This window comes from Rattus norvegicus, chromosome 4 (genome assembly GCF_036323735.1).
Source record: "Rattus norvegicus strain BN/NHsdMcwi chromosome 4, GRCr8, whole genome shotgun sequence".
Lineage (NCBI taxonomy): Eukaryota > Metazoa > Chordata > Mammalia > Rodentia > Muridae > Rattus > Rattus norvegicus.
Window position 1 is genome coordinate 83,194,641 of NC_086022.1, and position 27,063 is coordinate 83,221,703.

Below are 27,063 nucleotides of genomic sequence, written 5' to 3' on the forward strand. Positions count from 1 at the left end.
TCTCAGCCTCCTGACAACTTCTTTTAGAAGGCTTTTTTTTGTTTGTTTGTTTTTATCAATGTGTTGCCTGCGTGTTTATCTGTGTATTTTGTGTATGTCTGCTCATGGAGCCCAGAAGACAGCATCAAATCCCTCAGGAACTAGAGTTTTAGACAGTTAGAGACCGTCATGTAAGTGATAGGAATTTTGTACCGAGGTCCTCTGGAAGAGCAGCCAGTGCTCTTAACTGCTAAGCCATCTTTCCAGCTTTATAATTCTGTTTTTCTTAGGAGCAGCAGTTTTGCTAAGACTTACACTTAGATTATCTGTATGGTTTTGTAGATCAAGGACTGCTTCATTGGATTGCCATAGTTTGAAGCCACTAGAGTGAAATTAGTGGATTCCTGAGAAATTTAATCTTTATAGCATTTCTCTTTGAGAGGGGCAGCTTGAGATGGTGGTCTCCTGCTATGCATCCTCTAGCTTCCAGGTACTAGGACTATACCATATATAAACATTGAAATGCCAAAATCTCTTATAGAGGAAAATGGTGGCTTAGGAGAGGAGGTAGACTGAGTCACATGGATGCTGAGGCCTGAAATCTAGCTTGTTTAGGGTCTCTCCCTCTTCCTCCAGCTTCCTCTTTTTCATCCCTCCTCCCCCAGCCCCCTTCATAGTTTTTTGGATGGTGCTGGGCAGTCAGACCTAAATCCTTCTGCAGGATAGACTAGGGGAGGGTTCTGCCATTAAACTGCATTTTTAGCTCTGAGACGGGGTTTTCATTAGAATCTAGGCTTGCCTTGAATTCACTTTGTATCTTAGCCTTGCCTCAACCTTGGAATCCTTCCTCTACCTCTCAATTGCTAGGATATTGTTTTTAAATATTGGCAGTTTAAGATATTCTATTTCCATCTTAGAATCATTTTGTCAGTTCATGGAGAAGCCTGGTGGAATTTTTTACATTAGGATTTCATTGTATCTGCAGCTAGTCTGAGGGGAAATACTACTGTAAAAACAATTTCCTGTCTGTACTTGATATGTATCCCTCCATTTGTGCTGTCTTTAATCACACTCAGGATAAGCACTCTGCATCCTTTTGCTAACTTCCTAGGCATTTTCTCTCACTGGTTTCACTGACTAGAACTATACTTTTCATTCTCTTCTTTGTTGTTTATATATAGGTATATAACTGACTATATGTTGACTTTGAATCTTGCAACCTGCTAAATTCACTCATTCTCCTAACTACTCTGCTGTAGCGTCTTTCTGTACGTACAGTTGTATCCTCTGAATAAAGACAGACTTATTTCCTTTTCAGTCTCTGCCTTAATCTTGTCTTAGTCACAAGTTAGGACAAGTTATGTTGAAGAGAATTAGGGAGTACAGAATTCTTTACTTCTATTTAACCTGCATTTGATTTTTTTACTTTATATACTTTATGACTTTTTTTTTCAAGTTAAAGGAAATTATTTGTTATTCTCTTGCTGGATTTTTAAAAGCTCTGAATGAATCTTGGATTTTTCTGCACACATTGAATGTTTTTTCATTGTTCACATGATTTTTTGATGCTTCTCGTCCTGACGTCATAGAGACTTGTTAGCTCTGTGTTTGGCTCTTTGCTTATTTGTCTTTGTTTTGTTCATTTTAGGAACTTACAAAGAGTTTAGAAGATCAAAAAGGAAGGAAAATGGAAGGCCAGAGCCCTCAACAAGTCTCACGGTGTCTTAACACCTGCTCTGAGCAGAGTGGGCTCCTCCCTACACTGCCGGCTGCCCAGCCAGTTCTTCAGTATGGGAACCCTTACACCGCACACGAGACAAGAGGTTAGCCACGCATTTCTGTCATGGAGTTAGCTGACTCTAAGATACACAGCTTTTATTTTCTTGGAATTAAGAGAGCTGAGGGTATAATCAACTAGTAAATTCATGTAATTTTCACTTTAATGTTTAGTATTATTATCGACATCTACAGGTCATACGTCATGAATGAGGAGTCTTAATTGCTCATCACAGACTCAGTTCTTAGATTTGTGGGCTAAAAATAAAAATGTAAACAGTCTTGCTCTGTAACCCAGCCTGGCATGTGCTACCATGCCCACGTGGCTTCTATGGCTCTTCTTCCTATGTAGTGCGGAGGCGCCCAGGCCTTTCTGAGCTTCAGGGAAGTCTGTTCCACTGAGCCACACCTGAGTTCCTGTTTGCTTCTCTGTATCATCATAACTACATGGAGAGGTGCTAGTTTCTTATAACTAGTTTCATCCAGTTTCCCCCTAAATGTTTCTTTTGTAATTCTTATTACAGATGGAGCAGATGGTGCTTTTTATCCAGATGAAATCCAGAGGCCACCTGTGCGCGGCCCATCTTGGGAAGACAACGTTGTCTGTAGCCAGCCTGCTCGAAACCTTAGCAGGCCAGATGGTTTAGAAGACCCGGAGGATAGCAGAGTAAATTGGTTTTTAATTATTTGAGCCTGCCTGCTTTTGTGATTTCTGGCTTAGGTGAAGTGTTAAGGGTATATGTCTACAAAGACTATGAATTTGCATTTGCATCCTGATTTTCTTTTGAAAAACCTGTGTGTTTGAAAGCCCAACCAGTGTTGGGCAGTGGTGGCACATGCCTTTAATCCCAGCACTCAGGAGGCAGAGGCAGGCAGATCTCTGAGTTCCAGGACAGCCTGATCTACAGGATAGCCATGGCTATACAGAGAAACCCTGTGTATGGGGGTGAGGTGGGGTGGGGAGTGGGTTGGGGAGGGAGAGTTTTCAGACTTAACACTTCAGGGTTTATATACTAAAGATTAAGTTCAGAGGATGATTGGGATGTATCAGTTTTATCAGTTAGTGTAACCTTAATTATGACTTTCTAAGTAAGTATCTGCAGTTCTTTGATTGTGGTCTACTGGCCTAGAAAAAACAAAGTATGAGGGCTCAAAGACAAAGACTGTAAAGCAGAGTACTGCCATTTCAGTTTTATAGTTCTATCCTGGGAAGTTTAAGGTAAATTTTATTGTCTTTATCATATAATAGTTTTCTTTTTTTGAGAAATTCCCCCTTCTAGACGTCCTTAATACATGATGTTTCTTTTTCTAGTAGCAACATAAAAATGGTGATAATCAAATTAGCTTATATGGCATAAGATTATTATTATTTTGTTTTTGAGACAAGGTCTTTCTACATAGCCCTGGCTGTGCTGGAACCAGGGTGTTCTCCTACTCATAGGAATCCACCTGCCTCTCCTCCCAGTGCTGGGACAGAATGCATGAGCCACCATATCTGGCTAAAAGCTAATTTTTAAGAGATTTTCCCCATTTAGTGAATACAGTTTCCTAGAACAGCTCTTTTGTGGGTGGGGACTCCTTTTCTGAGAGCAGCCCTTAGATTTCCTGTGCAGTGAGGTACATTTCAAGGAGATGGTTTCTCGTGCTCTTTGCAAGTACAGTGTATCATGACCTGTTTCTCATTTAATATAGTTTGCTGCATTTAATTGCTATTAACCTTTGCAGAAACTGATCAGTGTTCAGACAGGCATGATTTTAGACCTAGTGTTCAACACTCATAATGGAGAAAAATGTATTTCTCCCTCCTGCCTTTTGGCTTTCTGTGTCCATTACTGGGAATAATTAGGAAAACTGTCAGAACTTTTGTAGCCTGTTTAAGGTCTCTAGTATTATCTTACTGCTCTTTTTTACAGTTTTACTTTACATTTTGCATATTTAATCTCATCATTCTTGGCATAGATGTTACATGTGAGAAGCCTTTCTTTTCCATAATCCTCTGCTTTGGCTTAATTAGCAGAATGTTCTTTCTGGTCTGTGTGCTTTGCCCTCCTGCAAACCCGTGAGAAGCAATGTTAGTGTCTCGGGCTCATCTGCTGAGATGCTTAGGTTGGGGAATGAGATAGAAGAGTTCTTACTGTGCGTGCCTGGAGTGTTTGTATTTTATAAACATGAGTTTTTTGTATTTTTTATTTACATTTAAAATTTCAAAAATTCTTGTCCTTTAACAGCAAAACCATTTGCAAATAAGGAATTTTATTATGTAGTTTTAGTAAGAATATAGACAGTCAATTTTGCTGTGGGAGTGTTTCATAGTCACAGTGGGCAGCTTGGAGTCAAAGTTGAGATGTCCTACTCTTTCAGCCTATGCTGTGGCCTCCAGCTGCCACTTCCTCTCTTGTACTAGAAGCTGGTGACTTTCAGAACCCTTTATAAGTCTCATTTACCTAATACTTGTAACGATATGTCGGGGTAAATGTTTCTCTAGCTCTTTGCCTGCCGAGCCCTGCATGCGTGATAAGTCACTTGTTTATCACAGCAGCTCTAAGAGGTGGGCCGTCAGCTTTGCTAGTTGGCTGGTGGAAGAAGCTGAGTACTGGTTAAGTTATTAAATCACACAATCACACCGCTGGTAAAGCAGATGCGGGATCAGAACCTCTTCAGGTCATCCGTGAAAGCTGGGGTTGAACTGTCTCTCAGCTGTGGTTACACTAGAGCTCTGTACTTCTCATAGCACCCTGAACATTTTCCTCTCTAACATTTCCTAGGTCAGAAGCCATACCTAATAAGTACTCATGTATTAATATATTTAGTAACCTTTAAAAATAGAATGTCTAAATTAAAAGATTGTGTTTATTTTTAAATAAGCGCAGTTACCATTAGGATGAGTGACTACTGGCCACCGTACACCTTCCTGAGCCTTGGGATCACCGGACAAGCTGACCACTCACTTCACGCTAGATTGTACACGGCACTTGCTTTGTGTCTCAGCAGTGCCAGAGCCTCAGCCTCTCAAAGCTAGGGAGCCCTAGAGAGGACTATTAGCTCTACCCAGAGCTGAACCTGAGCAGGTGGTGGATTGGTTTTTCAATGCTATCTGACAAACACAAGATTAAAATCCAATGGAAACTGTATGAATGTCTGTGGTACCCCAGGTTTGTTCATACCCAGTGTTTAGAACCATAATCTAAGTCTTTGCGACTCAGTAAGTGTGGTTTGTATACAAACACTACTACAGCCTCCAGGATGGCCAGATGCGGAGGCTTTGCTGCCTCCAGCCTCCCGAGAATGAGCGGATGTGCGGTCACTGTCTCGTGCAGCGACCCAGACTTCTGATCCTGCTGTTTAGATATTTCCATCTCTCAGTACACAGTTCCTTCCTACTTTCATGCATTTTTTTCTTCATTCTTATTTCTAGTAAGGTGTTTTATTGCAGCTTTCTGAATAAGCCTTTAATAATGACCCCCCCCCCACTGAAGATAGTTTTGTTGATATACATGTTTCTGTCATAATCTTAGCATTTCTTGTAAAAAGTGTGGTTCTCATAGAGTCTTGTGACTCGAATTGTTGAAAATCACACTTTGAAAGAATCAGGGCTGCTCCCCATTTGTCACAATGCACTGCTTGTGGCTTCATTTTAAATTGGCCATCACATTAGAAGCCCTTATTCCAGTGTGTTTGCAGAAACATGTACAACAGGGTTTGATTCATTTTTACTAAGTAGCCTGAAAAGTACAGTGGAGGATTCCTTTCTAGATCTTTGTTTCTCTTGATGAGGCAGAAATAGGTTTCCTTCCCTTTCTGGTTTCACTTTTGTTTTTAACCTCCTATGCTGTTTAAAATTTAGGTTCCCTTAGAATGGTCACCTGGGCAGCAGTTGAGATACAGTTCCCCGTGTACAGTGAGAAGCTCGTGCTCAGAGAGTCAGGGCTGTGCAGCCAGCACGGAGTCACTTTGGAAACATGTTTTGCCCGCTATAAGGGAAAGAAAGTCAAATCATACGTACCGTACCGTACCATACCATACCATACCATACCATACCATACCATACCATACCATACCATACTAGGTCTTCTGGATCCCCCAGCATGTTTTCAAAAAGTTACCACTATTTTAGCATGCATTTATGGAAACACATGGAAAATGTGCATGCTTCCTTTATTGCTGGATAATATTCCATCATCTGAATATTCCATATACATACCTAGATTTATTTTTTTGTATGTGAGTGTTTGCCCTATGTATGTCTGTGCCCCATGCATGGCCTGGTCTAGCAGAGGCCAGAAGCAAGCATTGATCCCTAGAACTGGAGTTCCAGGCAGTTGTGAGCCACTGTGTGGATGCTGGGAACTGAACCTGGGTTCTTTGCAAGAACCGGTGAGTGCCCTTAACCATTGAGCCATCTCACCAGTCCCTTGATAGTGCATATTTTATGTTTCTTTATTGGATTGCATCATTTTCCCTTTAGGCTACTGTGAACAGTGCTTTTCTGGACACTATGTAGAAGTCATTGTTGGGATAATACTTCTTTTCACTTTCTAGAGGAAAGTGGATTACTAGGGAGCATTAGTATAATGTAACCGCTAAAGTAGAATCCAAGGGGTGGAACTGCTTGGCCATGTGGCCACAGTCTTTAACCTTTTGAAGGCTTCCTTAGTTTTCACAGTGGCTGCATGATGCTACGTTCCCGTCGGTATTACCAGGTTCCAGTTCTCCGCAAGCTGACTGATACTTCATTACTCTAAATGCCTGCTTTGAAACTGTAGTCGGTTAGAGCGGGTATGAAGCTGCTGTCTCGTGCTGTTGATGTGCCTAATGATGTCAACTGCTTTCCTTGTGCTGATAAATGGTCTTTGGACAAATATATTCAAGTTTTTGCTTGTTTCTAAATCAGATTATTAGATTTATCATTTGCAAAATGATATATTATTTATAAAATAAAATAAATATATTCCCCTATTCTGTGGGGTTTCTTCACTTTGTAGGTAGAGTTCATAGCTGCACGAAAGTGATTTTAAGTTTTGGCGAGGTCAGATTTATCTGGTAATTTTGTTGCTTATTCATTTCTTGTCTGTATATAAGCAACTGTTGCCTGCCTAGGAGTTTGGATGTCACCGGAAGGGTTTTAGTTTTAGCTCTTTTTTTGTTCTTTGGTCCATTTTGGGTTGAGTTTTGAATATGGAGGGAAAGGTCTGAAAACTTTAGTTTGAAAATTAATAGAGATCTTGTAAAGTAGAGATCTGCCTTTTAAAATCCCTTTAAATGGCTTTAAATTTCACAGTTCAGTGTGTTCTTTCACTGATAAATTACTAGAAATGAGTACATGGTAAAGCTTGAACATAATATAAAAAGAAGAGGAGTATTGATGAGCATCACCTAAGGTTTTGAGAGGCAGGGGTATCTCCTGATTTTAAATCCGCTGACTGGTCAGTCACTCAGACCTTCTTTGTCTTACGTATTGATTACTGGCATTATCAAATGCTTCAGTTTCTTACAGGATGCATACTTTTGAATTAAAGTAATAATTACCAGCTAGCAAAGATTTATGCAGTGCCGAGCCCTTCCCACTTGGTGCTCATTACAGATCCCCGAGTATTTCAGCTAATAATTCCTGCAGAGGTAGACGAAGTACCACATGTGCAACGAAGAGTCTAATGGTTACTTGATTGCTGACTTCTGAATATATTGTGCTGTGAAGGAGAGGTAGCCCCTCTTCTTTCTTGGTGTCAAAGTGCTAAGATTCACATAGTGTATGTTTTCATGTATGTGAGTGTTTTGCTTGTATGTGCATGTCTGTGTACCACGTGCATGGCTGCTGCCTAAGGAGGCCAGAAAAGGGCAACAGATACCCTTGAGCTAGAGTTGCAGGCGTTTGTGAGCCATAATGTGGATCCTGGGATAGAACCCTGGCCCTTCTGCAACTGTCACCCACCGAGCCAGCTCTCAGCCCCACACTTAAAAACGTTTTTTAAAAAAGATTTATTTATTTCATGTATGTGAGTACAATGTCGCTGTCTTCAGCCACACCAGAAGAGGGCATCAGATCCCATTATAGATGGTTGTGAGCCACCATGTGGTTGCTGGGAATTGAACTCAGGATCTCTGGAAGAGTAATCAGTGCTGTTAACTGATGACCCATCTCTCCAGATCTTAATGTATTTTTAAGTAAACAATTCTGTAACAATTCACCCTAAGCAACCAGTTTCCAGAGTTTTGTCTTGAAAAGCAGAGACTCTATTCTTATTAAGCACATCCCTTGTCCTGAAAAAACCACACTTCTGATTGGTCTTCTTGAATGATTACTCTAGGTATCCTTGTAATCACAAAATATTTGTTTTTTTTTTTTTTTTTTTTTTGTAATTGGCTTATTATTTTTTCTTTTTTTCGGAGCTGGGGACTGAATCCAGGGCCTTGCGCACTCTACCATTGAGCTAAATCCCCAACCCCTCTAATTGGCTTATTTTTAAAGGACCATTTATAGTATAAGCATGTTAGAATTACCTTCTAAAAAGTCTTTTTACACTTCCATTTTGTGTGTGTGTGTGTGTGTGTGTGTGTGTCTGTGTGTGTGTGTGTGTGTGTACATAGGCATATATGCAGATAGCCCTGAGGACCAGAAGAGTGTGTCAGATATCCAGGAGTTAGAGTTGCAGGTAATTGTGGGCTTAACAGATGTGTTTGCTAGGAATTGAACTTGGGTCTTCTGGAAAAACAAGTGTTCTTTAATGTTGACCCTTCTGTTTAGTTACTGTTCTGCTGCTGTAAAAAGATGCTATGATTAAGAAGAAAGCATTTAATTGGGGCTGGCTTACAGTCTCACAGAGTGAGTCCATACCATCATGGCAGGAAGCAGGCATGGCATTGGAGCAGTAGCTGAGAGCTCATATACAGAACCCACCAGACAGAAAGAGCCTTAATCCCCCAAAACAGTTCCAGCTAAAACCAGTTGTTCCAGTATACGAGCCCATTGATACCATTCTCATTCAGACTACCACGGCATCTTAACAGTCCAGACGGCTTTACAATATACTGTTCATCTTCAGTTTCTAGTATGATTGGACTCAAGTTTATTATTTTAAAAATTAACCAATGATAATTTCATTCTTTTAACTTATGTGATCAAATACTAAAATATATTCAAATTTTTGAGTTATTTTGTGTTTAACCCTTCATCCCCTAATTCTATTAAGGGTCTGCCTTAATAGTGTCATTCCCAGTCCAGTCTGCCATTTTTATTGACACAGACTTGGGAATAAAGTAAAGGATAGACTGTAGCATACTTTTTTTTTTTTTTTTTTGGTAGACTACTGATTCATTACATGTTTTCAGTTCTTTTTTTAAAGGGGACTACATTTAAAATTCCTCTTTCATCTCAGTTTAATAGACAAAAATCTTTTTAAAAAACCACTATTTTATATACTAAGAATTAAATACTTTGCAAAAGCCACTCAGTGGTGAGGTGGTATATTCATATAATCTCAGCAGAAGCAGGATGATTACTGCAAGTTCAAGTGGTCATTACCCAGCTCTGTATCGCCCAAAGGGGCCATTCTCTAATTGTTTTCTATGTGAGTCTACTTCGTGTCTATCTGCCATAAAAATGTAATGAAAAAGAAACAGCCTATTTTCCTGAGTTTATATATTTCAACTGGAAGACAGATGTACAAACTATATATAAGATTTTATGTTTACTAGAATTTAGGGTTCCTCTTCTCTGGGAAGCACATTCTTCAGAAGGATCCAGTATATGAACTGTTCATTCAGGAAGTGGTCCTGGAATGAGTCCATTATGGCTGTAAACATATTAAGTGGAGATCTGATTGATCATTTCGTATATTAATATGAGTTTATACATCATAATTACAGGAGGTAGCTGCCTTGAAGACTTTGCATACTTCATGGTTCAAGCTATCTTCCAAAGAGGTCATTTCTTAACTTCGTAAGAAATTGCTTTTAACTGTGGTGGTGGTGGCACAGGTCTTTAAATACAGCACTTGGGAGGAAGAGGCAGCAGATAGATCTCTGTGAATTTGAGGCCAGCCTGGTCTACAAAGCGAGATCCAGTAGAGCCAGTGCCACACAGTGAAACTCTGTCCTGAAAGAGAAGTTGTTGTCTTTCAGTGTAACAGCCAGAGTTCAATATTTATTATTTATTATTTGAGACAGAGGTTCACTTTGTAGTGACTGGCTGGAAAGCATGTTGACCAGGGCAGTCTCAACTCCTGGAGATCACCTGCCGTTGGCTTCCGAGTGCTGCTATTCAGGGTGTGTGACCGCACTGGACTTCTGCTGTAGTGCTTTTGAGAGCCTGCTTGGTGTGCGGTCCAGGCCTTTCTCTTCCTCAGCCTTCCAAGTGCTAGGATGACAGACATGTGCTACCCTTAGAATTTCTTTTTTAAAAGATAGTGATATTTAGGATTATTGACAGTTTATGTATGGCTTAGAAAGTAGAAATTGCTTTTATTCTCTTTCCTCCTAGTATTTAACAAGCAGGGCAATGGCAAGTGATAGACTGTCTTTATACTGTACCGTTCATTGGTTGGTTCATGGTTGCTTACAAAACTGGTGTAAGCTGTTGGCAGTTTAAAATGGGGGCAAGTGGTTAATGAATTATGTTTTTATCCCTTAAAAACTTGTATTCTAGTTTAAATATTTGCCTTTAAGAATTCAAGATTAGAATGCCAAAAAATGTCCTGTTTGTTTTTCCCCTTCATTTTCTTTAATGTTTTTACAGTAGAATTTTTTTTTTACAAAACTGAAGAAAATAGTTTGAGATTTTATTGTCAGTATTACTTAGTAAGCAGATCCGGTATTTCTGATACCGTGACTAGAAGTCCTATTCCTGGGAGCTTGGGGAATCCCACTTGGAATCAAAGTGGCTTGGATAAGAAATATGACAGGTTCAACATGTCTTATTTGTTCATATAATCTTATTTGTACGTAAATTTTGTTTTATTAGCCCTATTTTCTTTGTCACTCAGTTATCTCTTATGGAAAATGCACGCACAGAGGTGGATGAAAGAGAAGCAGAGAATCAGACAGACACAGACTCTGAGACCTTAAACGCATTTTAATTTTCAAGCAGGGGAAATTAGGTAACAGGCAAGTGGTGTGCCTCTGTGAAAGAGCTCTGCTTTTCTTTGTTCTCATTGCATTTTCCCAGCAACTCTGCTGTTCTTGTGCCTCTCCCCATGGCATGCATGATTAGCGCATTAATTGCAGCTGTGGCACTAGCGTGACTGACTACCCAACAACGGTGCAGTAAATGCAGGTCATAGCTGCCGAGAAGACTTGAAGGAAGGAGGAGTTTGGTTCTGTTTTGTTTTGTGTTCAGTGAGCTTCTTTGTTTGGCTGTTGATTGGTACAAATAGATCTAAAAATGACTCTGTGGGTCAGGCATGGGAATCCACATTAGTGCTTTCTTTGTGATTAGAACGCTGTTCTATAGATTTTTTTGAAATCTGTCAGCATGGTTTGATTTGGCTTTTGATTTTGCTAAATGTGTTTTCCAATTCATCTTGCTAGTGTGTATAATCCAAGAATGTATCCCATAAGCTCATATACTTTATTACTTTTCCTGTATTCATGTTTTCTGAATAGTGTATAATGTGTGTCTATAAACATCTTAACCGAAAAGAATATTGCAAGTTAACAATGACTAGATGGGAATGATTGGAACGTGGTCCCCTCTCATTAGAGCTATAAAAAAACCAGCAAAGTCATGCACACACAGGCTCGGAGAGGCCTACTGTTGGCCTGGCCTCATCAGTGTTCCCACTCAGCACACTGCTAGTGGCTGTCTTCCTCCTCCCTGTGGTCTCACTTATAAGTTGTCAGCTGTGGTCTGGAAGTAATTCCTAAGTGTTAGTTGCATTTAGTTTAGAGTAGTGCGCTAAAAATCTCGTGAAAGGTAAGTCACGTCTTTGTCTGGTGTCTTTGCCTGTGTGTGCTCTGTGTCCATTAATAACTTAGTAGAAGTTTCAGACTGAGGTGTTTGTGTTCAAATAACTAAGTAATGATGGGCTCAAAGCACTAAGAAGTGGTGCTGGCAATTGGATATGCCAGAGAAACATCCATAAAGTTCTTTGTCTTAAAGCTGAAGTACAAGCCAGGCAATGTAGCACACGCTTTAATTCCAGCTCTGGGAGGCAGAGGCAGGTGGGTCTCGTAGTCTGCAGAGTGAGCTTCTGGACAGCCAGAGCTGCACAGAGAAACCCTGTCTCAAAAACCAAACCACAGCAAAAAGTTGAAACACATAGATATTTTGAGATAATAGAGCTCAAACTCATGCTCCAGTGTTGTTTTACTTTGCTTTTGCTAACCTCTCTTACCAGGCCTTGTTTGTAAATTAAAGCTTTTCATAACATGAATGGAAGAAAACCCTCACTTTCAGGAATCTATTATGGGACTTGGAGTGCATGCCCTGGAAATGGGGAGGAGTACATAGTTCAGACAAGTCACATTATTCATCCCTACTGAAATACTCTATATAATTCTTTCAAGTGTGTGTTTATGGGAAAGTTTAAATAATAATAGAGCTAAAAACCAAATTGTGTAATTTAAGTGTCATATGAACTTCCTGAATATATTTATATATTTGGTTTCACTTTTCTCAAAAAGTTGCCCTGTTTTTTTTGTTTTGTTTTGTTTTGTTGCAGGAAGATGAGAATGTGCCCATTCCTCCTGATCCAGCAAATCAGCATTTACGAGGTCATGGAGCAGGCTTTTGCTTTGATTCCAGGTAAGTTTTTTCCTTTGTAGAATTTTATAGAATTATGTAAGACAAGTGAGTCTAGATTAGTTTCTGGGAGCTTGTTAAAAACACATTGCCCAGAGCTCAGCATACAGAACGTAAATCCCCTTCAGAGTTCCAGCCATTCAGTTTGTCTTACCTTTATGGGTCAGCATGCCATCTTATAAAGAGCTGGAGGCATAAAAACTTTGAAATAGATACTTTTAGATTCTGTGTGTTCTGTTTTGGGTTTGTTCACAGGAGTTCAAGTGCTCACAGAGGCCAGCAAAGGGCATCTGACCTCCTGGAGCTGGAGGTCAGGCAGTTGTGAACCAAGAGGGGCTGCAAGAGCAGTGTGAGCTCCTGAAGCCCCCTAGGTTCTTCGGTTGTTAAACCCGTTAGACACTATGGGAAATGATGAGTTCTGTTCATCCTTGCAATTAACAAAATGAAACAAGACCATTTTTGGTTAGGAAGTTTTTCCAGTAAACCTCATTTCACAGAATGCCTGAGTTTGGTAAATTTTGGTGTTTGTCAGTACAATTGTAAAACTAAATTTAATAGTGGTTTTCTAAAAAGACAGATCCTGTACATATTACCAAGAATCTAGAAACAGAAAAAGGTTAACCAAACTTGTAAAGACTTTGAGGATAAATTGTTTAGTATAAATAGCTAATTAATTAATTCAACTCATACACGACAAGTGCTATTACAAGTTAATTAGAACATTACCTAATTCTTCATTTTCTTCTTTCTTTAAAAGCTTTGATGTTCACAAGAAGTGCCCCCTCTGTGAATTAATGTTCCCTCCTAACTATGATCAGATCAAATTTGAAGAACACGTTGAAAGTCACTGGAAGGTGTGCCCAATGTGCAGCGAGCAGTTCCCACCTGACTACGACCAGCAGGGCTTTGAAAGGCATGTTCAGACCCATTTTGATCAGAATGTTCTCAACTTCGACTAGTTTTTAGTGAGAGGTAGTAAAATTTAGCAGTTAAAAAACAACCCAAAACTCAGATAGAGGCTAAGGAGACTGCGGGCCTGATGCCCTGATTGAGAACTTTAGAGCGAGCTGTCAATAGGGCCAGGGTACAGCTTTGACTACAATAAATACAGGTTTAATCTGTTAACCTTGTCTGCTTTAAGGAAAGAGTTTCTGCATTTCTATCTCTACCCTGTTAGCAAAAGTGTATGAAGAACACAGGAGTTATTTTAATGTTAAAATTGAAAACATATATGTAATAGTTAATTACCTAGCACAATCAGATTTACAAGTTCCTGTTCACCTTGGTGATTGAGCATGACTACTATTATGTAATAAAAGCATTGATCATAACAGTTCTGTGAAATCATTCTTTGAATATAGAAAAACCCTTACTCAATGAAATGATTTTAAAATCCTACTCAGATGTGGAGCTGCATGAAGAATGAGATGCAAGGTTGAAGAAAACTTTTATATGTGAAACCCTGGCTTTCCGAGTTAATGTGAGGCATATTTAGTTAATTTTATGATAAAATTTTAGCATATTCTGATGACTATTTTTAAATGATTGACTTTGTATTTATAACTAATTGTAATTGTATAAACTATAATGGATCAAGAAAAATCAAGGCATCATCTCTTGTCATTAAATGGCCTCGGTAAATGACCTGGGGCATGGATGGCAGACCGTGCACCATGGTCTTTCTCACATTGTCCTGATGACCACACACCCTGGAGACAATGGTCCTCAGTAAGGGACCAGAAAACAGAATGCACAGCCCAGATCCAACAAGTGGGTCTCTCAGTCACAGCTCTGCAGCGTGCTGTGTGCTAACATGAAGGACAGTGTGAAGGGAGGGCTGCCATGTCGCTGCTGCCTTCACATTATTAGGTTTTCGGCACCCTTTGTATGCACGCACGCACGCACGCACGCACGCACGCACGCACGCACACACGCGCGCGCACACACACACACACACACACACACACACACACACACACACACACACACACACACACCCCATGGTGGGACTGTTAAAGTGCTTTTCATGTGCTGCTTTAGCAGTTAGTAAAATAGAGACCTGTTCTGAGCAAACTAGATTAAAGATGTTAAGCAAATATTCAGAGTTGGTAGCATTCTGGGCTGCTGTATGTGACCTGCTGCATGCCATGTTGCTGATATAGAGGAGTGTGTGTATTTGAAAAGTTACTTAAGTCTAGGCTGTAGATTCAAATTACCCTAGACTAGGTGGACCAGCATGAGGCATTCAGATGCCAGCTGCCAGGCAGTCCCGGGAGGCAAGCCCAGCAGTGGTACTTCTTCCAGCTTCCTGGGGAGTTTTTCATAGAATATCCTTGGGCAACCTATGCCCCACATGAGACCTTGGGGCCATGGAGAAGGCTTGGTAAAGTGCTGGCTGTGCTGAGTTCCGACACTCAGCTCTGGTGTGAGAAACCAGACATATCACTGGGGAGACAGAAACAGAAGATCCTTGGAATGTGCTGGTCAGAGTCTAGACAGATCTCTGATCTTCAGGTTCAGTGAGAGACCCTGTCTCCAGGTGGAGACATGACTGAGAATGACATATGACGTTGACATTTGGCCTCCACGCATGTGTATACATACTGTGGACATTTCTCCAGTTAGTATGACCCATGCTAATCTGAAAGTGGTCTTAACTTAAGTATTGCTGTCAGTGAAATGAGGCCGCTCATCTTGTTGGCTGTTTAACTGAACACTTTACGTAGAATTTTACCCTCAAGCTTATGGTAAAGCAGTATTTACAGAAAAAAAGCAAAACGAAAGGGAACAAAATCTTTTATGTATCTAGATTTTGCAAAATAACTAGGAGCTTAATAAAACAGGTCCTGGATGGATGTTTTAGTTCCCACAGTAAACTTGATGCAGGTCCTTAAAGTGGAGCTAGTTAAAATAAAGAGCCATGTTTATTTTGGGTCAGAGGCAGTTTATTTTAAATGTGATTTCATGTACATTTATTAAGCAGCTTTTCTTGACAGAAAGTGAGTACATTGCCTTTAGTTCTGATAGTTTTGTTGCTTTCAAACCTAATGTGCTCTGTCCCCAACAAAACATATGAAAATATAATTTAAAGCAGGGTTTTCACAGACACGGTACAATACATTCACTATACACGGTGTAACAAAATCCCTTCCTCACCTGCTTGGTAATACTGTCACAGTGAAGAAGAGGAAACTGGGTTTCATCACTGAAAGGTTCTAACATGCACAATGACTGTTTTTATGACTGTAGCTGCTGAACTACTGATCCAGCCTGCAGTTTCTCACACTAGAAAGAGCAAAGCTAACTATTAGCTGCTAGCCTATAACTTTTTGGTCAACTGTAGGTAGGTATGGAGCAAGTAGGGCCTCCTTTTGCACCAACTTCTGATTCTCAATTCTGGATCATCCGTTTAACACCATGAGAGCTAACACTGTATAGTCAAGACCAAGACCACTTTTCAGAGCTGAGGACATTTTTAGTGGGCAGCATCTTTATAAATATTTTTAAAGCCCTCAGCATGAGGGATTAATGTCGCAGCGTACCCATCTGTTTAGCAGAATTATCTTCACAGTGTAAATAAATACTGAGGAGGAACACTGTCAGTTCTGTGTGAGGCTGCGTCGGATGGGAGCGTGGGGAAGGTTATCTTAGAGGGAATGAGTCTCCTCTCACCAGTCTGCTGTGTGCAGTTCGATGTGTCAAAGAACGTTTGCTGCGTAGTAGGCCACCAGTAAACTCTTGTTTAAGGAATAGCACTTGGGAGAAAAGAACACTCAACGCATGATGGTACTGTCGGTGAGAGGCTCCGGGACGATCCGATGTAGGTCCCTAATGGGTTAGTAGTCGTCCTCCTTGACCACCTGCTGCACGAAGCACTTATGTCAGTAAGGCTTATCTGCATAATCCGGCAAGGGCTTCTAAAGCTAAACACGCTTCTAATGACGATGCAGACATCCACAGTGTGATGGGAAAGTGCCTTAAAGGAAGTCACAACTGAGCGGAAAGGGGCGTGGGGATCTTTCAAACACGTTCTGAACTTTAATTCGCACTGCAACCACAGATCTCTCAGGGCAACCGTTGCAAGAATTGGCAACAAAATTGTTGGCAATGGAGAACTACAAAGTGCTTTAAAGCTTCATCCGCTGATGAAGCTGTAACTAAGCTCACACACACACAACTTGCCCTGAAGTATTTCTAAGTGTTTGCTAACATTTCAGGGGGAAAGTATTTCGACACTGGTGTCTTGGTCCACAAGTAACATTGGGTATAAATTCAGTCTCTTGCGTCCAGCAGGCACTCGATGAGTATGTGAACACTAATGAGTGAACTGAGTCTTCTGCACAAAGATGCCATTTAGAACACTAATGATTGGTAAGTTCGATGGCAAGAGTTTCAGCTTTTTAAAGGGCAAGATAGTAACTAAAAAAAACACATTATGCATAACGTTTTATGCATGTTATTTAAATATGAAAATATTTTTAGCATATTATGTTAAAACATTCTTATTTATATTTCCGTTACCTAAGTCTCTCTACTCACAAATACTAACTCCATTATGTAAGGCATGGTAACCAGTTGGATAATGAAGGTATTATTTTGGTTTTATGTGAGTCGATGTGTTGAAAAGCTTCAATCACATTACAATCTTAAAACATCTCAGTGCCAGCCCCTTCTCTCCCAGTTGACATCACTGCACTATGGTTAAACAATATGCAACATGCCCTTAGTTTTATTTCATTGGGGGAAATGTGCTGAAGAACCTAGAGCTTTTTTGTTTAGCACCTTATATCAAAGTAATGAAATGGGCGTGATGATTACATGTGCAAATGTACAAAATCATTAACTACAAAGATACATCATTCCAAAATTACAGAAAAGTTTAAAGCATGCATTTAATTATTTTCCATTAAAGGGTTGCTGAGTGCTTCCCCTGAAAAAAGGTGGCTGTTTTCAAAATCAGCAACTGCTGGTGAGGATTTCTTGGCACAGTTCTGACCAGCACGTTACTGCTGCATCTTCCTGATCATCTCGGCAGACACTGGGGGATGGAAATTGATTGTGTGGTGCCGCAGGCCCTGAGCTGTCTTGTAACTCTTCCCACACCGGCATTTGAACGGTTTGCGGACTCGGATCTGTGTTCGGTGACCATTCTTAGCGTGGTACTTTATGCCGTTCACATTCTGTGGAGAAGACAGAAAATTACCTATTAGGAGTCACCAAATGTGCTGTCACACTTGTGCAAACCTCAGTGTGGGTCAGATTCCAGCAAAGCAGCTCCTGGATGACATCCAGAGGGTGGGCTTTGCGTGAGCTTGCTGGTCCTGGGCTGTGCAGACCAGGTATTTGTAAGAAAGTTGTTTCCCTAAGCCTTGCTTCTCAGTTACTACAGTTTTTGGCTTGGAAGAGAATTAATTGGAAATCCTGTGAATATTTCAGAATGGCCAATGACATATCTTTCTAAAGAACACAAAAAATTGGGTAGGGCCGATTGAAAAGACATAGCGGTGGTAAGTTCCCTGCTGGCCTCACCTGGGAACGCACGGAATTAGCTGGCTCTGCCTCACAGCCCGTGGGCACTGCTTTTGATGATGGACTGCATTGCAAACTATGCATTTAAACCTTTATATCCAGTCAGTCCCATGAGAAACAGCATGCTGAGTGGATTTCTTAGCAACAGATAAGAATCTGGATGTTCAGATTAGCAGAGTGCCCCAGAAGCCACATGGGGCTTCGCACAATTGCCCGGGAATCTCACACCTCTTCTGGCCCCAGCAGAGGCCTGCACGTGCACACAGACACTTGGAGACACATAATTGAGGATGTCCTAGTTGAGATGATACCTGCAGTGCGTCTTTTACAACCGCACACCATGCTATGGTAACGAAAGCAGCACTGGGCCATGGCTTTAGGTTGCATGCACAGTTTACTGAAGTCTCCTTCCTAAGTGTGTGCATTTTAACTAGGCTGCTAACATTGATCTAGCACACTCTGTATACGCCATGTACACGTCTTAAGACTTCCTTTTCAGTTGTCTCTCGTGCTAACAGCTGCTACACCTTTGCTTTTGCTAAACTTGCTTCCCCTTAACATTGCATCCCCTAGACTCTGCACTACAACGCACAGGGTCAGCTTTATAATTAGATGAAATACACTTTCCAGACTATAGTGAGAATGACTTTCCTTCCCTGGGTGCTGCGGCTAACTGTTCTCAGTGGAATTCGTGGAAAAGAACACCCAGCTGCCGTGTGTCGCCCGGCGTGGTTAAAAACCACACTCCTCTATTCATCACGTACACTAGCTATGCTGGGGATAGTTCTAGAATCTCCATCCAGACACAGGATATTATTTTAATCCTCTATTAAGGGTAAATTTTATAAAAATCCTCAACAATTAAATAATAATTAAAACACAGCAGAATGCTTCCCAGCCATTGGTTTTACTACTTCACTAGTTCACATACTGTACGATCCTTTTACCAGTTTAGCAAACTGGACAGCTGACACTGTCATCTGCTTAAGCCTGAGAGGCTCCAGAGGTTAAGAAAGAGCGGAGGAGGGGTTGGGAATCTCAGTGTCTCGAGAGGACGGAGCAGATGGCAGGGTGACCGCTGGTGCTGAGCACTGGTTACTGAAAGGGTAAGGAAGCCGGCCCTTAGCAACTGTACTCCAGAGGCCCCTTTCAGACGCCTCGAGCTTCAGGGAACTGTGTTTCCTGTGTGATTTGGAGTACATCACGATGCCTGCCTGGTCCATGGTGCCAAGTATTGCAGCGTGAATGTTTAATGTCACCTCACGACATGCACCTCACTATTGGAAGAGGCTGAGGACATTGCTGTTAAAAACATGGCTGCTGTCCCACCATTTTGGATTTGCAGTAATGTTGTATGGTAGAACCTTGCATGACTGAAGCCGGGGGCAAGCGGCTATACTTGTTCTCAGGTCTGGCCTGAGTAAATCAAAACAAATGGGTTCTGCCCACATACATGCCTGGCTCTGGGTCTTTTGTCTTTAGCTTCCTGCCTCGGGCTGAACACACCATATTTTGCTAAGAGGCATGTCGGGAGCCATAGCTTGGAGGAGCAGGTTCATACAGCCCGACTGTGATGGCAGGGAAGCCTAGGCGGCCGCCCCTCACTGACAAAGCTGTTCTACCTGGAGTGCAGGCCATTGGTGACGGTACCAGCTCTACAGGCAGCCCAGACGCACTGCCCAGTGGCCTTAGCCCCAGCCTGGGGTCTTAGATCAGCTATAACCAGGTGACAATCTCTGTCAACTAAGAGCTGAGAAAAAAATAAGTGGAGGTTGTGCCGGCTAGGTTTATGTTAACCTGACACCAGTTAGACTTACCTGAGAGGAGGGAAGCAGTTGAGAAAATGCTCTTAAGATGGGGCTGTAGGCAAGCTTGAAGGGCCTTCTCTTAAAGATTGATGTGGGGAGGCCCAGCCCATTGTGGGTGGGGCCACCCCTGGACTGGTGGGTCTAGCCTCTTAAGAATGCAGGCTGAACAAACCATGGAAAACAAGTCAGTAAGCGGCACCCCGCCATGGCTTCTGCATCAGCTCCTGCCTCCAGGTTCTGGCCCTGCTTGAGTTCCTGCCCTCACTGCTTTTGATGATAAACTATTACATGAAAGTGTAGTTAGAAATTTACCTTTTCCTCCCCAAGTTGTGTTTGGTCATGGTGTTACATCACAGCAATAGTAACCCTAACTAAGACAAGATGTGGGTACCATGTTTGGGGAGGGAGGGAGAGAGGAAGGGGGAGAATGACAATTTAGAAGAAAAAACCTCCCAGTTTGTAGGTCAGTGATGGAGTACTTGCCTGTCCAGATTTACTCCCTAGAACTCCCCCAAAGCGTGGAAAATTCAACTCCTGAATCTGATGTGGAGAAAGTTGTTCTCTGGGTTATGGATGCTGAGTGCATCTCGTTTACCTGCTGTGCCCTCCTTATGCTGAGTGAGTCTGAGGTGAGGGCTTTTAACGGACGGTTCCTGTCCTGCTCCCACGGTCTTGTTGGAAGGTGGTGTCTTAGTGATGGTTACTATCATGGTAAAACACCATGAAACCATCTGGGGAGGGCTCCATAGAACAGTCCATCAGCAAAAGCTGGGAGGGCAGAACTCACACAGGGCAGGAACCTGGAGGCAGGGGCTGATGCGGAGGTCATGGAGGGGCGCTGCTTAGGATGCTCCCATGGCTTGCTCAGCCTGCTTTTACACACAACCTTGGAGCACCAGTCAAGGGCCAGCACCAGCCGCAATGGTGCTATCCCCTCCCTTCATCGATTGCTAATTTAAAAATTCCCACAGGCTTGCCTTCCCCGGATCAAGGTGTGTTCTCAACTGAGGTTCCCTCCTCTCTGATGACTCTGCTTGTGTCAAGTTCAGTCATAAAACTAACCGACGAACTGGGTCCAAACAGAAGCAAAAGGGCAGAGCAACTGCAGCCTAGTTAGGCCAGGGAAGATTGGAAGCCGGGCATTTAAAACCTGACCCACAGGAACCCAGACGCAGTTTACCAGGAGTGGGGCATGGATCCAGCAAGTTCTGTGGCCTTTCCTGGCTGTTTCTGAAAACACAACTCCCTTAGATAGCTTTAGTCCGGGAAGAACGAAGTCAGTTGCACATTTGGAAGCATTCTCAGAGCGTCCAGAGAAGCCAGGGCAGCAGCTCCCAGGCAGCAGTGGGGAAGACTTAACCACAGTGGACTGATCAGTTTATGAGGGGTGTGTGTGTGTGTGTGTGTGTGTGTGTGTGTGTGTGTGTGTGTATGTGTGTGTTTGTGTGTGTGTGTGTGCTGGGTATACGGAGGCCAGAGCAGGTCTGTAGCTACTCTTTTTTTTATTCTTGGCCTGACTGCCTTAAGGCAGAGACTCAACCTGGGGCTGGGGTGACAACCAATGAGTCTCACAATTTCCCCTTGTCTGCCTCTCGGGCACCTGTGTGATGTGCTCTCACGGGCCACGTGGAGTTAGTTCTAGGCCCTTGTGAGCCGCCTGACATGAGTACGGGGCCCACACTCAGGTCCACTGGAGGAGCAGAAAGTTCTCTTAATGGCTGTGCCATCTCCAGCCCAGCTCTAGATCCAGGAGATCCAAGCTCCTGTCACTCTCACCCCAGCAGGGCTTCTGAGGGATGGGAAGGAATCCCTTATGGGAATACCCCAAGCTCTGGAGTGGATTCACTGCCCACGCTGGTCTGTCTGTCTGCTGTAGTCTCCACAGGGACACCTGTGAGGGGACATGCTCTGTTTCACGTTTCTTAAGTCACAAAACTTAACCCTCACCACGAGAGGTGCAACTCACCAAAGGGGAAAACTGAGCACTTGGACTCGTTTTTACACTTTTTCCAAGAGAGAGGCTGCAGTGAGGTGGGGTAGGGTGTGGGGCTCTGCTCTTTGACTCCAAAGCAGAAGAGCTGCACAGAGGGGAGGGGAGGGGAGGGGAGGAGAGGGGAGGAGAGGGGAGGTGTCAGTGTTTGGCAGGAAGCAAGGAGGGATTTGGATGAAAACCTCCACCTCCACCACCACAACCTCCACCATCACCACCCCCCACCTCCTCCTCCTCCTCCACCTCCTCCTCCTCCTCCACCTCCTCCACTTCTACCAAGACCGTGCTGTGCCGTGCCAGGGTGTCGGGTGCGGAGAGCCAGGCACCCCTTCTCCAGGCACTGTCTTTACTCGGCTCTGAGGTTATTCACCACATCAGGGGACTGTGCTGGGTGCCTAGGCGGGCACCGTGGGCTATCAGAGCAGCCAGCACCCCCAGAGAACTGGGTCAGGTGACAGCCCAGTGTAGAGTGGGCACTGGGAGCCTGGCAGGCAGAGGTACAGCAGGAGGCGCTGAAGGAGACAGGAACGGATGGGGCCCAGATCATGGCGACCTGAGCACAGCTCTGCCAAGACTGTTGGGCAGACAAGCTCTCTGCTCTCCCTATCTGTCGGCTTCCTCTTCTGGGGAGAATAAAGGGCAATCACTGAAGTCACACACTTGGTGGCCTGGACATGGAACCAGAGTCTGCCAGCAATGCTTTATTGGCCATTCACTTCCCATGCCCTGTGCGTGTGCTGGCCATTCGCTTCCCACGCCCTGTGCGTGTGCTGGCCATTCACTTCCCACGCCCTGTGCGTGTGCTGGCCATTCACTTCCCACGCCCTGTGCGTGTGCTGGCCACTGGTCTCCCTGTGCCCTGCCATTGGTCTCCCTGTGCCCTGTGCGTGTGCTGGCCATTGTGTACTGTATGTGTTGGCTTTGCCGTCAAGTCTCTAAACTCAGTTCTTTGTAGGAAGGTGCCACAAGCTGGGACTCAAAACCATCTCTGAAAACTGCTCACTCACCCCTCCCTTGTTTCCTCTGTGCACATACATGAGACATCCATGTTAATAAACTCTGTGGGTTTTTTAGCCTATCTTTTATCAGTTATTGGCAGGGCAGGTATTTTTCTTCCTCTGCAGAGTTCTGAAGGGGACATCCTAGCAAAGGAAATGCGGGCACTATGCCCTCCTGTTGGGTCCCTTCTCACTTCTCACTCTTACTGTGAAGCCTAGGGACCTCGAAGGAGTGAGTGACGCGTGCTATTCCTGAGTGAGTGGCCAATGAGAGTAACTCATCAGAGACCCCTGCTGAGTGAAGCATAAAATTAAAGCTGACTGTTCTTGGGAATAAACAATCTGGCTGCCCCTCTGGATTCTGCCTGATTCCAGAGACACCAGCTGGTTACTGCCTCTTGCCAGTACCAGTGTCTAGGCACACAGTGAGGGTGAGTGAATTCTCTCAAGACAGCTCTGCTGCTCTACAACCATGGGCAAGCTCAGCACCTTCCTGGGAGGAGTGGCTGGGTGTCTTCTGTGCTGCCTCTTCAGTTGGCATTTGAGTCAGCGAGGGAAACACTTCCCTCACGGCCACGAGAGCCTCCGACCTGCCTCTGTCATCCCCGATGTGCCCCAAGCTCCTGCAGCACAGAGTCAGTAAGTTTGCTCTTGGCCTTAAAAGGAGAGAACACTTGTGTGCCACGTGAACTCAGGCATAGATAATGAGAGGAAACTGCTAGGGACCTAAAAAGAATAAAGAATGCCCCACCCTTCCTCCTCCTCCTCCTCCTCCTGAGGTCCCCTTGATGTGATTATTCCTTAGACCCGTCCTTAGCACTGCTGGTGTGCAAGGCTCTGCTTACACTGCTCAGGCACTGGAGACACGGCCATGGTTCAAAGAGAGCTGATGAGGAGAGAACGGGTCTAGCATGGGCAGGACAACGATGACATTCCCTGCCCAGCTGTCACTGTCAATCTGAGACAGAAGAGCCTTCCTGCAGGGAGAGCTGCCCTTGGGCCGCTCGCTCTTGCCTATCTTTGTCCTTTGGCATATTATGCTGTTACTCTCTGAGGCCCCTCTTCTCTGTGCCTCTAAGCTTGGCTATGGAAACTGTGCATGTGTGTTCTGTGATGTGTGATGACCTGGACTGAGCAGCCCTTCTAAAATTGATAGGTCTCTGTCCTAGCTTTGCTTGTAGGCCATCTGGTCTACCAGTCCTGGAGCAGCAGAGTGGCTCCCTCACCTTTGTGATGGCTGTTGGGGGTTTCTGCTTTTCTAATAGTGAGATTAAAATACTAACAGTTGTTCAGAGTCACATAGTTAAGGAGCAGTGTGAGATGTACGCATGCTACCAGTTTTCAAGCCTTTAAAAATAGTCAGTCGGCACAGACAGGGTAAGCTGGTGTGCTGTCTACCAGGCATTTTTGGGGGTTTCTTGTTTATACCACAGTTGATTTTAAAGAGCTGCTAACACCTGTGGGGACTTCCTGCACACAATTCTCCTTGATGCTTTCTTTTACTGTTCTGTTCTTAGTAGTTTTCTCAGTAGACAAGTTAGTACCAGCAGCTACCCAAGTCACCTAGTGTTAGGACTGTTAGACACAGCAGGTGGGCGAGGAGATGCTGGAGTGAAAATCAAAGCATTTTCTTCTCCTGGTCTTTTATGGGGAGGCAGGAGGGGGCAAGAACTGCCCAGCTGGAAGGTAAACGCCCAACCCTGTTTTCCAGAAGGCTCTGTAAACTGGCTGAGGCTTTTACAGGCCCAGCCACCTGGAAATCTAGCCACTGAAAAGAGTGTTTTGCAAATAAGTGGGCTGACATAGTCCTTGTTCTGTTTCTGTGGTGTTGGGTGGAATGGAGTCCCTCCTGCCTGCTAATCCCCATCTCTACCCTGGATACTCCAGCCCCTGCACTGAACATTCTGACAGGCATCAAATCCAGAGGCCTCTGACAAAAGAGTGCTTTGACTTTAATTTCCCACCCAGGTCAGAGAAGGAGAGAGTCTGCCAATTATCCAGAACCCCAGCCAGTGCTCACCAGAGGGCACTTGTTCATGAGGCCCTTGCACTCATGAGCATGGGCTATGAGGTGTCTGTCCCTGGTCACAGGCAGGCACTCTTCAGAACTGTGAAGGACAGCTATTTTATAGCCCTTCTTGGCCAAGCAGTTACACTGAGAGAAGAGACTTTCCTTTACCTTGTATCTCTTTTTACACCCAGGAACTGGACAGGCAAAAGGCTTCTCTTCCCCTCCATTCATGCACATAGAGCTGAGGATTGCTTCAGAGCTGATGGCACTCTCTGTGGTCCAGGACTCGTCGCTGTCTGACTCCTCATAGTCCACCTCTTCCTCGTCATACTCGCTGCCTGTGGAGCAGAGGAGACAGACGTGCAAGGCCGTCAGAAGCTGCCACCTCCTGACAGGCCAGCTGAAGGACAGGAGGCCTAGCAATAGTGGGAGTCATAGGTGCACAAGGAGAGGGCATTCTAGACCCAGATGGGTTGCTGTTACTCCCAGGGAGAAAAGACCAGGTTAAAAGCTTCCCAGCAATCCACAGCTAGGACCTGGTAGAACAAGGACTTCATTGTGTGATGAGATTATAGATAGGACTGCCCACGGCTGTAAAGGGACCAGGCCGGCTCTGGGGCCCAAGCACAAATAGACAATAATGACAGACCCCCTCAATACACGTACAAGCTAGACTGGACACACTGGCGAGAACTCTGTCCCTTAGTTTTCTGCTCTCCTAGTCTAGAAAACACAAACAGCTCTGGGAGGGAACTGTGCTTCAGACGGGTTTTTAGGTGTCCGCCTTACGGGGATGCATGCCGGATCCCTTACAGAGGCTACTGTGAGCCGGAGGCAGGCTCCAACCGTCAAGAGCGCTGAGGTGCAGGTCTGGCTTCCCAGAGAGAAAACACTCCTTTCTCACCCATTTATCTCATCTGCCTTCTAGCCACACACTTCCCAGCAGGCCTGACTTGTTGAATGGCTACTCAGAATGGAAGATGAATCCCTTATATCCCTAAAGATGAAGGGGCTCTGCCCAGAATTAAGACTCGGCTTTCCTGGCTCAGGACAGCGGGGATGGAGAGCCACATCAACAGTGCTCCTATTTTACTCTCTTTAATGAGGGAGGCCCAAAGCCATTTATTTTGCACTTTTGCACAATACGACCCTGAAGGACATAATTCTACCGATCATAAACAGTGTAAAATAATATGTTGACAAGTCCTAATGCATTTACAAGCCCCATGGAATAAATAGGAATTACAGCACAACATTAATAAGAATTATATGGTAGCAATTACAGTTGTGAAATTCATCCCCCAGGTGTGAGGGTAAACTGCACCAGGGGCCTCGGTGCTTCACGAGCTCTCTCTGTAACATCGATTTCCACACCAAATACTGGCACTTCTATTGGGTTTCGTTTTCATAGGCATTAATAAGACTGTTGGAAGAGCAGTTGAGCCAGCAGCCAACACCACCACCATCTGAGGCTGAAAGTTGAAAAGGTCCAGGAAGGACAGGGCTGCGTGTTTACAAATACCAACAAATAAACAAAGGCAGTTCAGGAACTAAGAGAGGGGAAGGGGGGAGGAGTAAGGGTTATGTGCTCGAACTCTGTTATGTGCTTGCATGAAGATGGCCCCCACCATCCATATCATCATCATAAAAAAGGAAAAGGCAGGAAGGAGTCCACAGAAGCCAGGCCCTGTCAGCACTGGCTCGGCAGTGTCCCCAGTGCAGGTGGGTCCAGGCTGGGGCACAGGCCAGTCCACATGCTGCCCTTGACAAGCTCTGTGATCCCAGGCAAGCGGCATTTCTTTGCGTGTCTTAGACAAGACTTCAGCAATGTGAACACTGATGGTCATTAATATTTCCACAAGATGTGGTTTAACCAGATGTGCTACATGGGAAACCAGCAGCCCTCATCTTTCCGGGGATGGAGTTCCACCTTTATGCCCCTGCCACAGAGGCCCAGGGCAGGCCATGGGAACAGAAGGGTTGGACCGCGGTTGCTCATGTGGCATTTCCAGTTTGGGAAATAAGTGGAGCTAGAAGGAAAAACTGTCACACTCTGAGGGACAGCCTGGAATCGCTGTCACACCCCACAGGACAGCCTGGAAACGCCTACAGGTGGTCATCAACGGTTTGAAAAGAAATCAGTTTTGTGGCTCACATGAGAAAAGTATCAAGGCGTTCGTTCCCCTAACCTCACGCACCTGCTCACAGCCGCCATGTCGCAGACCTCATGTCGCCAT

The 27,063-nt window shown here is 43.9% G+C and overlaps 2 protein-coding genes across 20 annotated transcripts in view; one reads left to right on the forward strand and one right to left on the reverse strand.

The window, feature by feature from the left end:
- The window catches only part of Tax1bp1 (Tax1 binding protein 1), a 55,915-nt gene extending 42,092 nt beyond the window's left edge, over positions 1-13,823 (forward strand). For 14 of the 16 annotated variants that reach the window (XM_006236480.5, XM_063285555.1, XM_017592467.3 and 11 more), the window contains 4 exons: positions 1,628-1,802; positions 2,280-2,422; positions 12,411-12,493; positions 13,248-13,821. In XM_006236480.5, the coding sequence (XP_006236542.1) occupies positions 1,628-1,802; positions 2,280-2,422; positions 12,411-12,493; positions 13,248-13,449 (603 nt within the window). In that variant the 3' untranslated portion in view covers positions 13,450-13,821. Of the gene's footprint in view, positions 1-1,627; positions 1,803-2,279; positions 2,423-10,733; positions 10,848-12,410; positions 12,494-13,247 lie in introns of all 16 variants that reach the window. The other 2 variants (XR_005503148.2, NM_001004199.1) reach the window with 2 other exon arrangements.
- A 1,590-nt stretch (positions 13,824-15,413) lies between these two features.
- Jazf1 (JAZF zinc finger 1) overlaps positions 15,414-27,063 on the reverse strand; it is a 303,737-nt gene continuing 292,087 nt past the window's right edge. For 2 of the 4 annotated variants that reach the window (XM_039108679.2, XM_063286691.1), the window contains 2 exons: positions 24,995-25,164; positions 15,414-17,670 (listed from right to left, as the gene is read on the reverse strand). In XM_039108679.2, the coding sequence (XP_038964607.1) occupies positions 17,494-17,670; positions 24,995-25,164 (347 nt within the window). In that variant the 3' untranslated portion in view covers positions 15,414-17,493. Of the gene's footprint in view, positions 17,671-24,229; positions 25,165-27,063 lie in introns of those variants that run through there. The other 2 variants (NM_001400852.1, XM_063286690.1) reach the window with 2 other exon arrangements.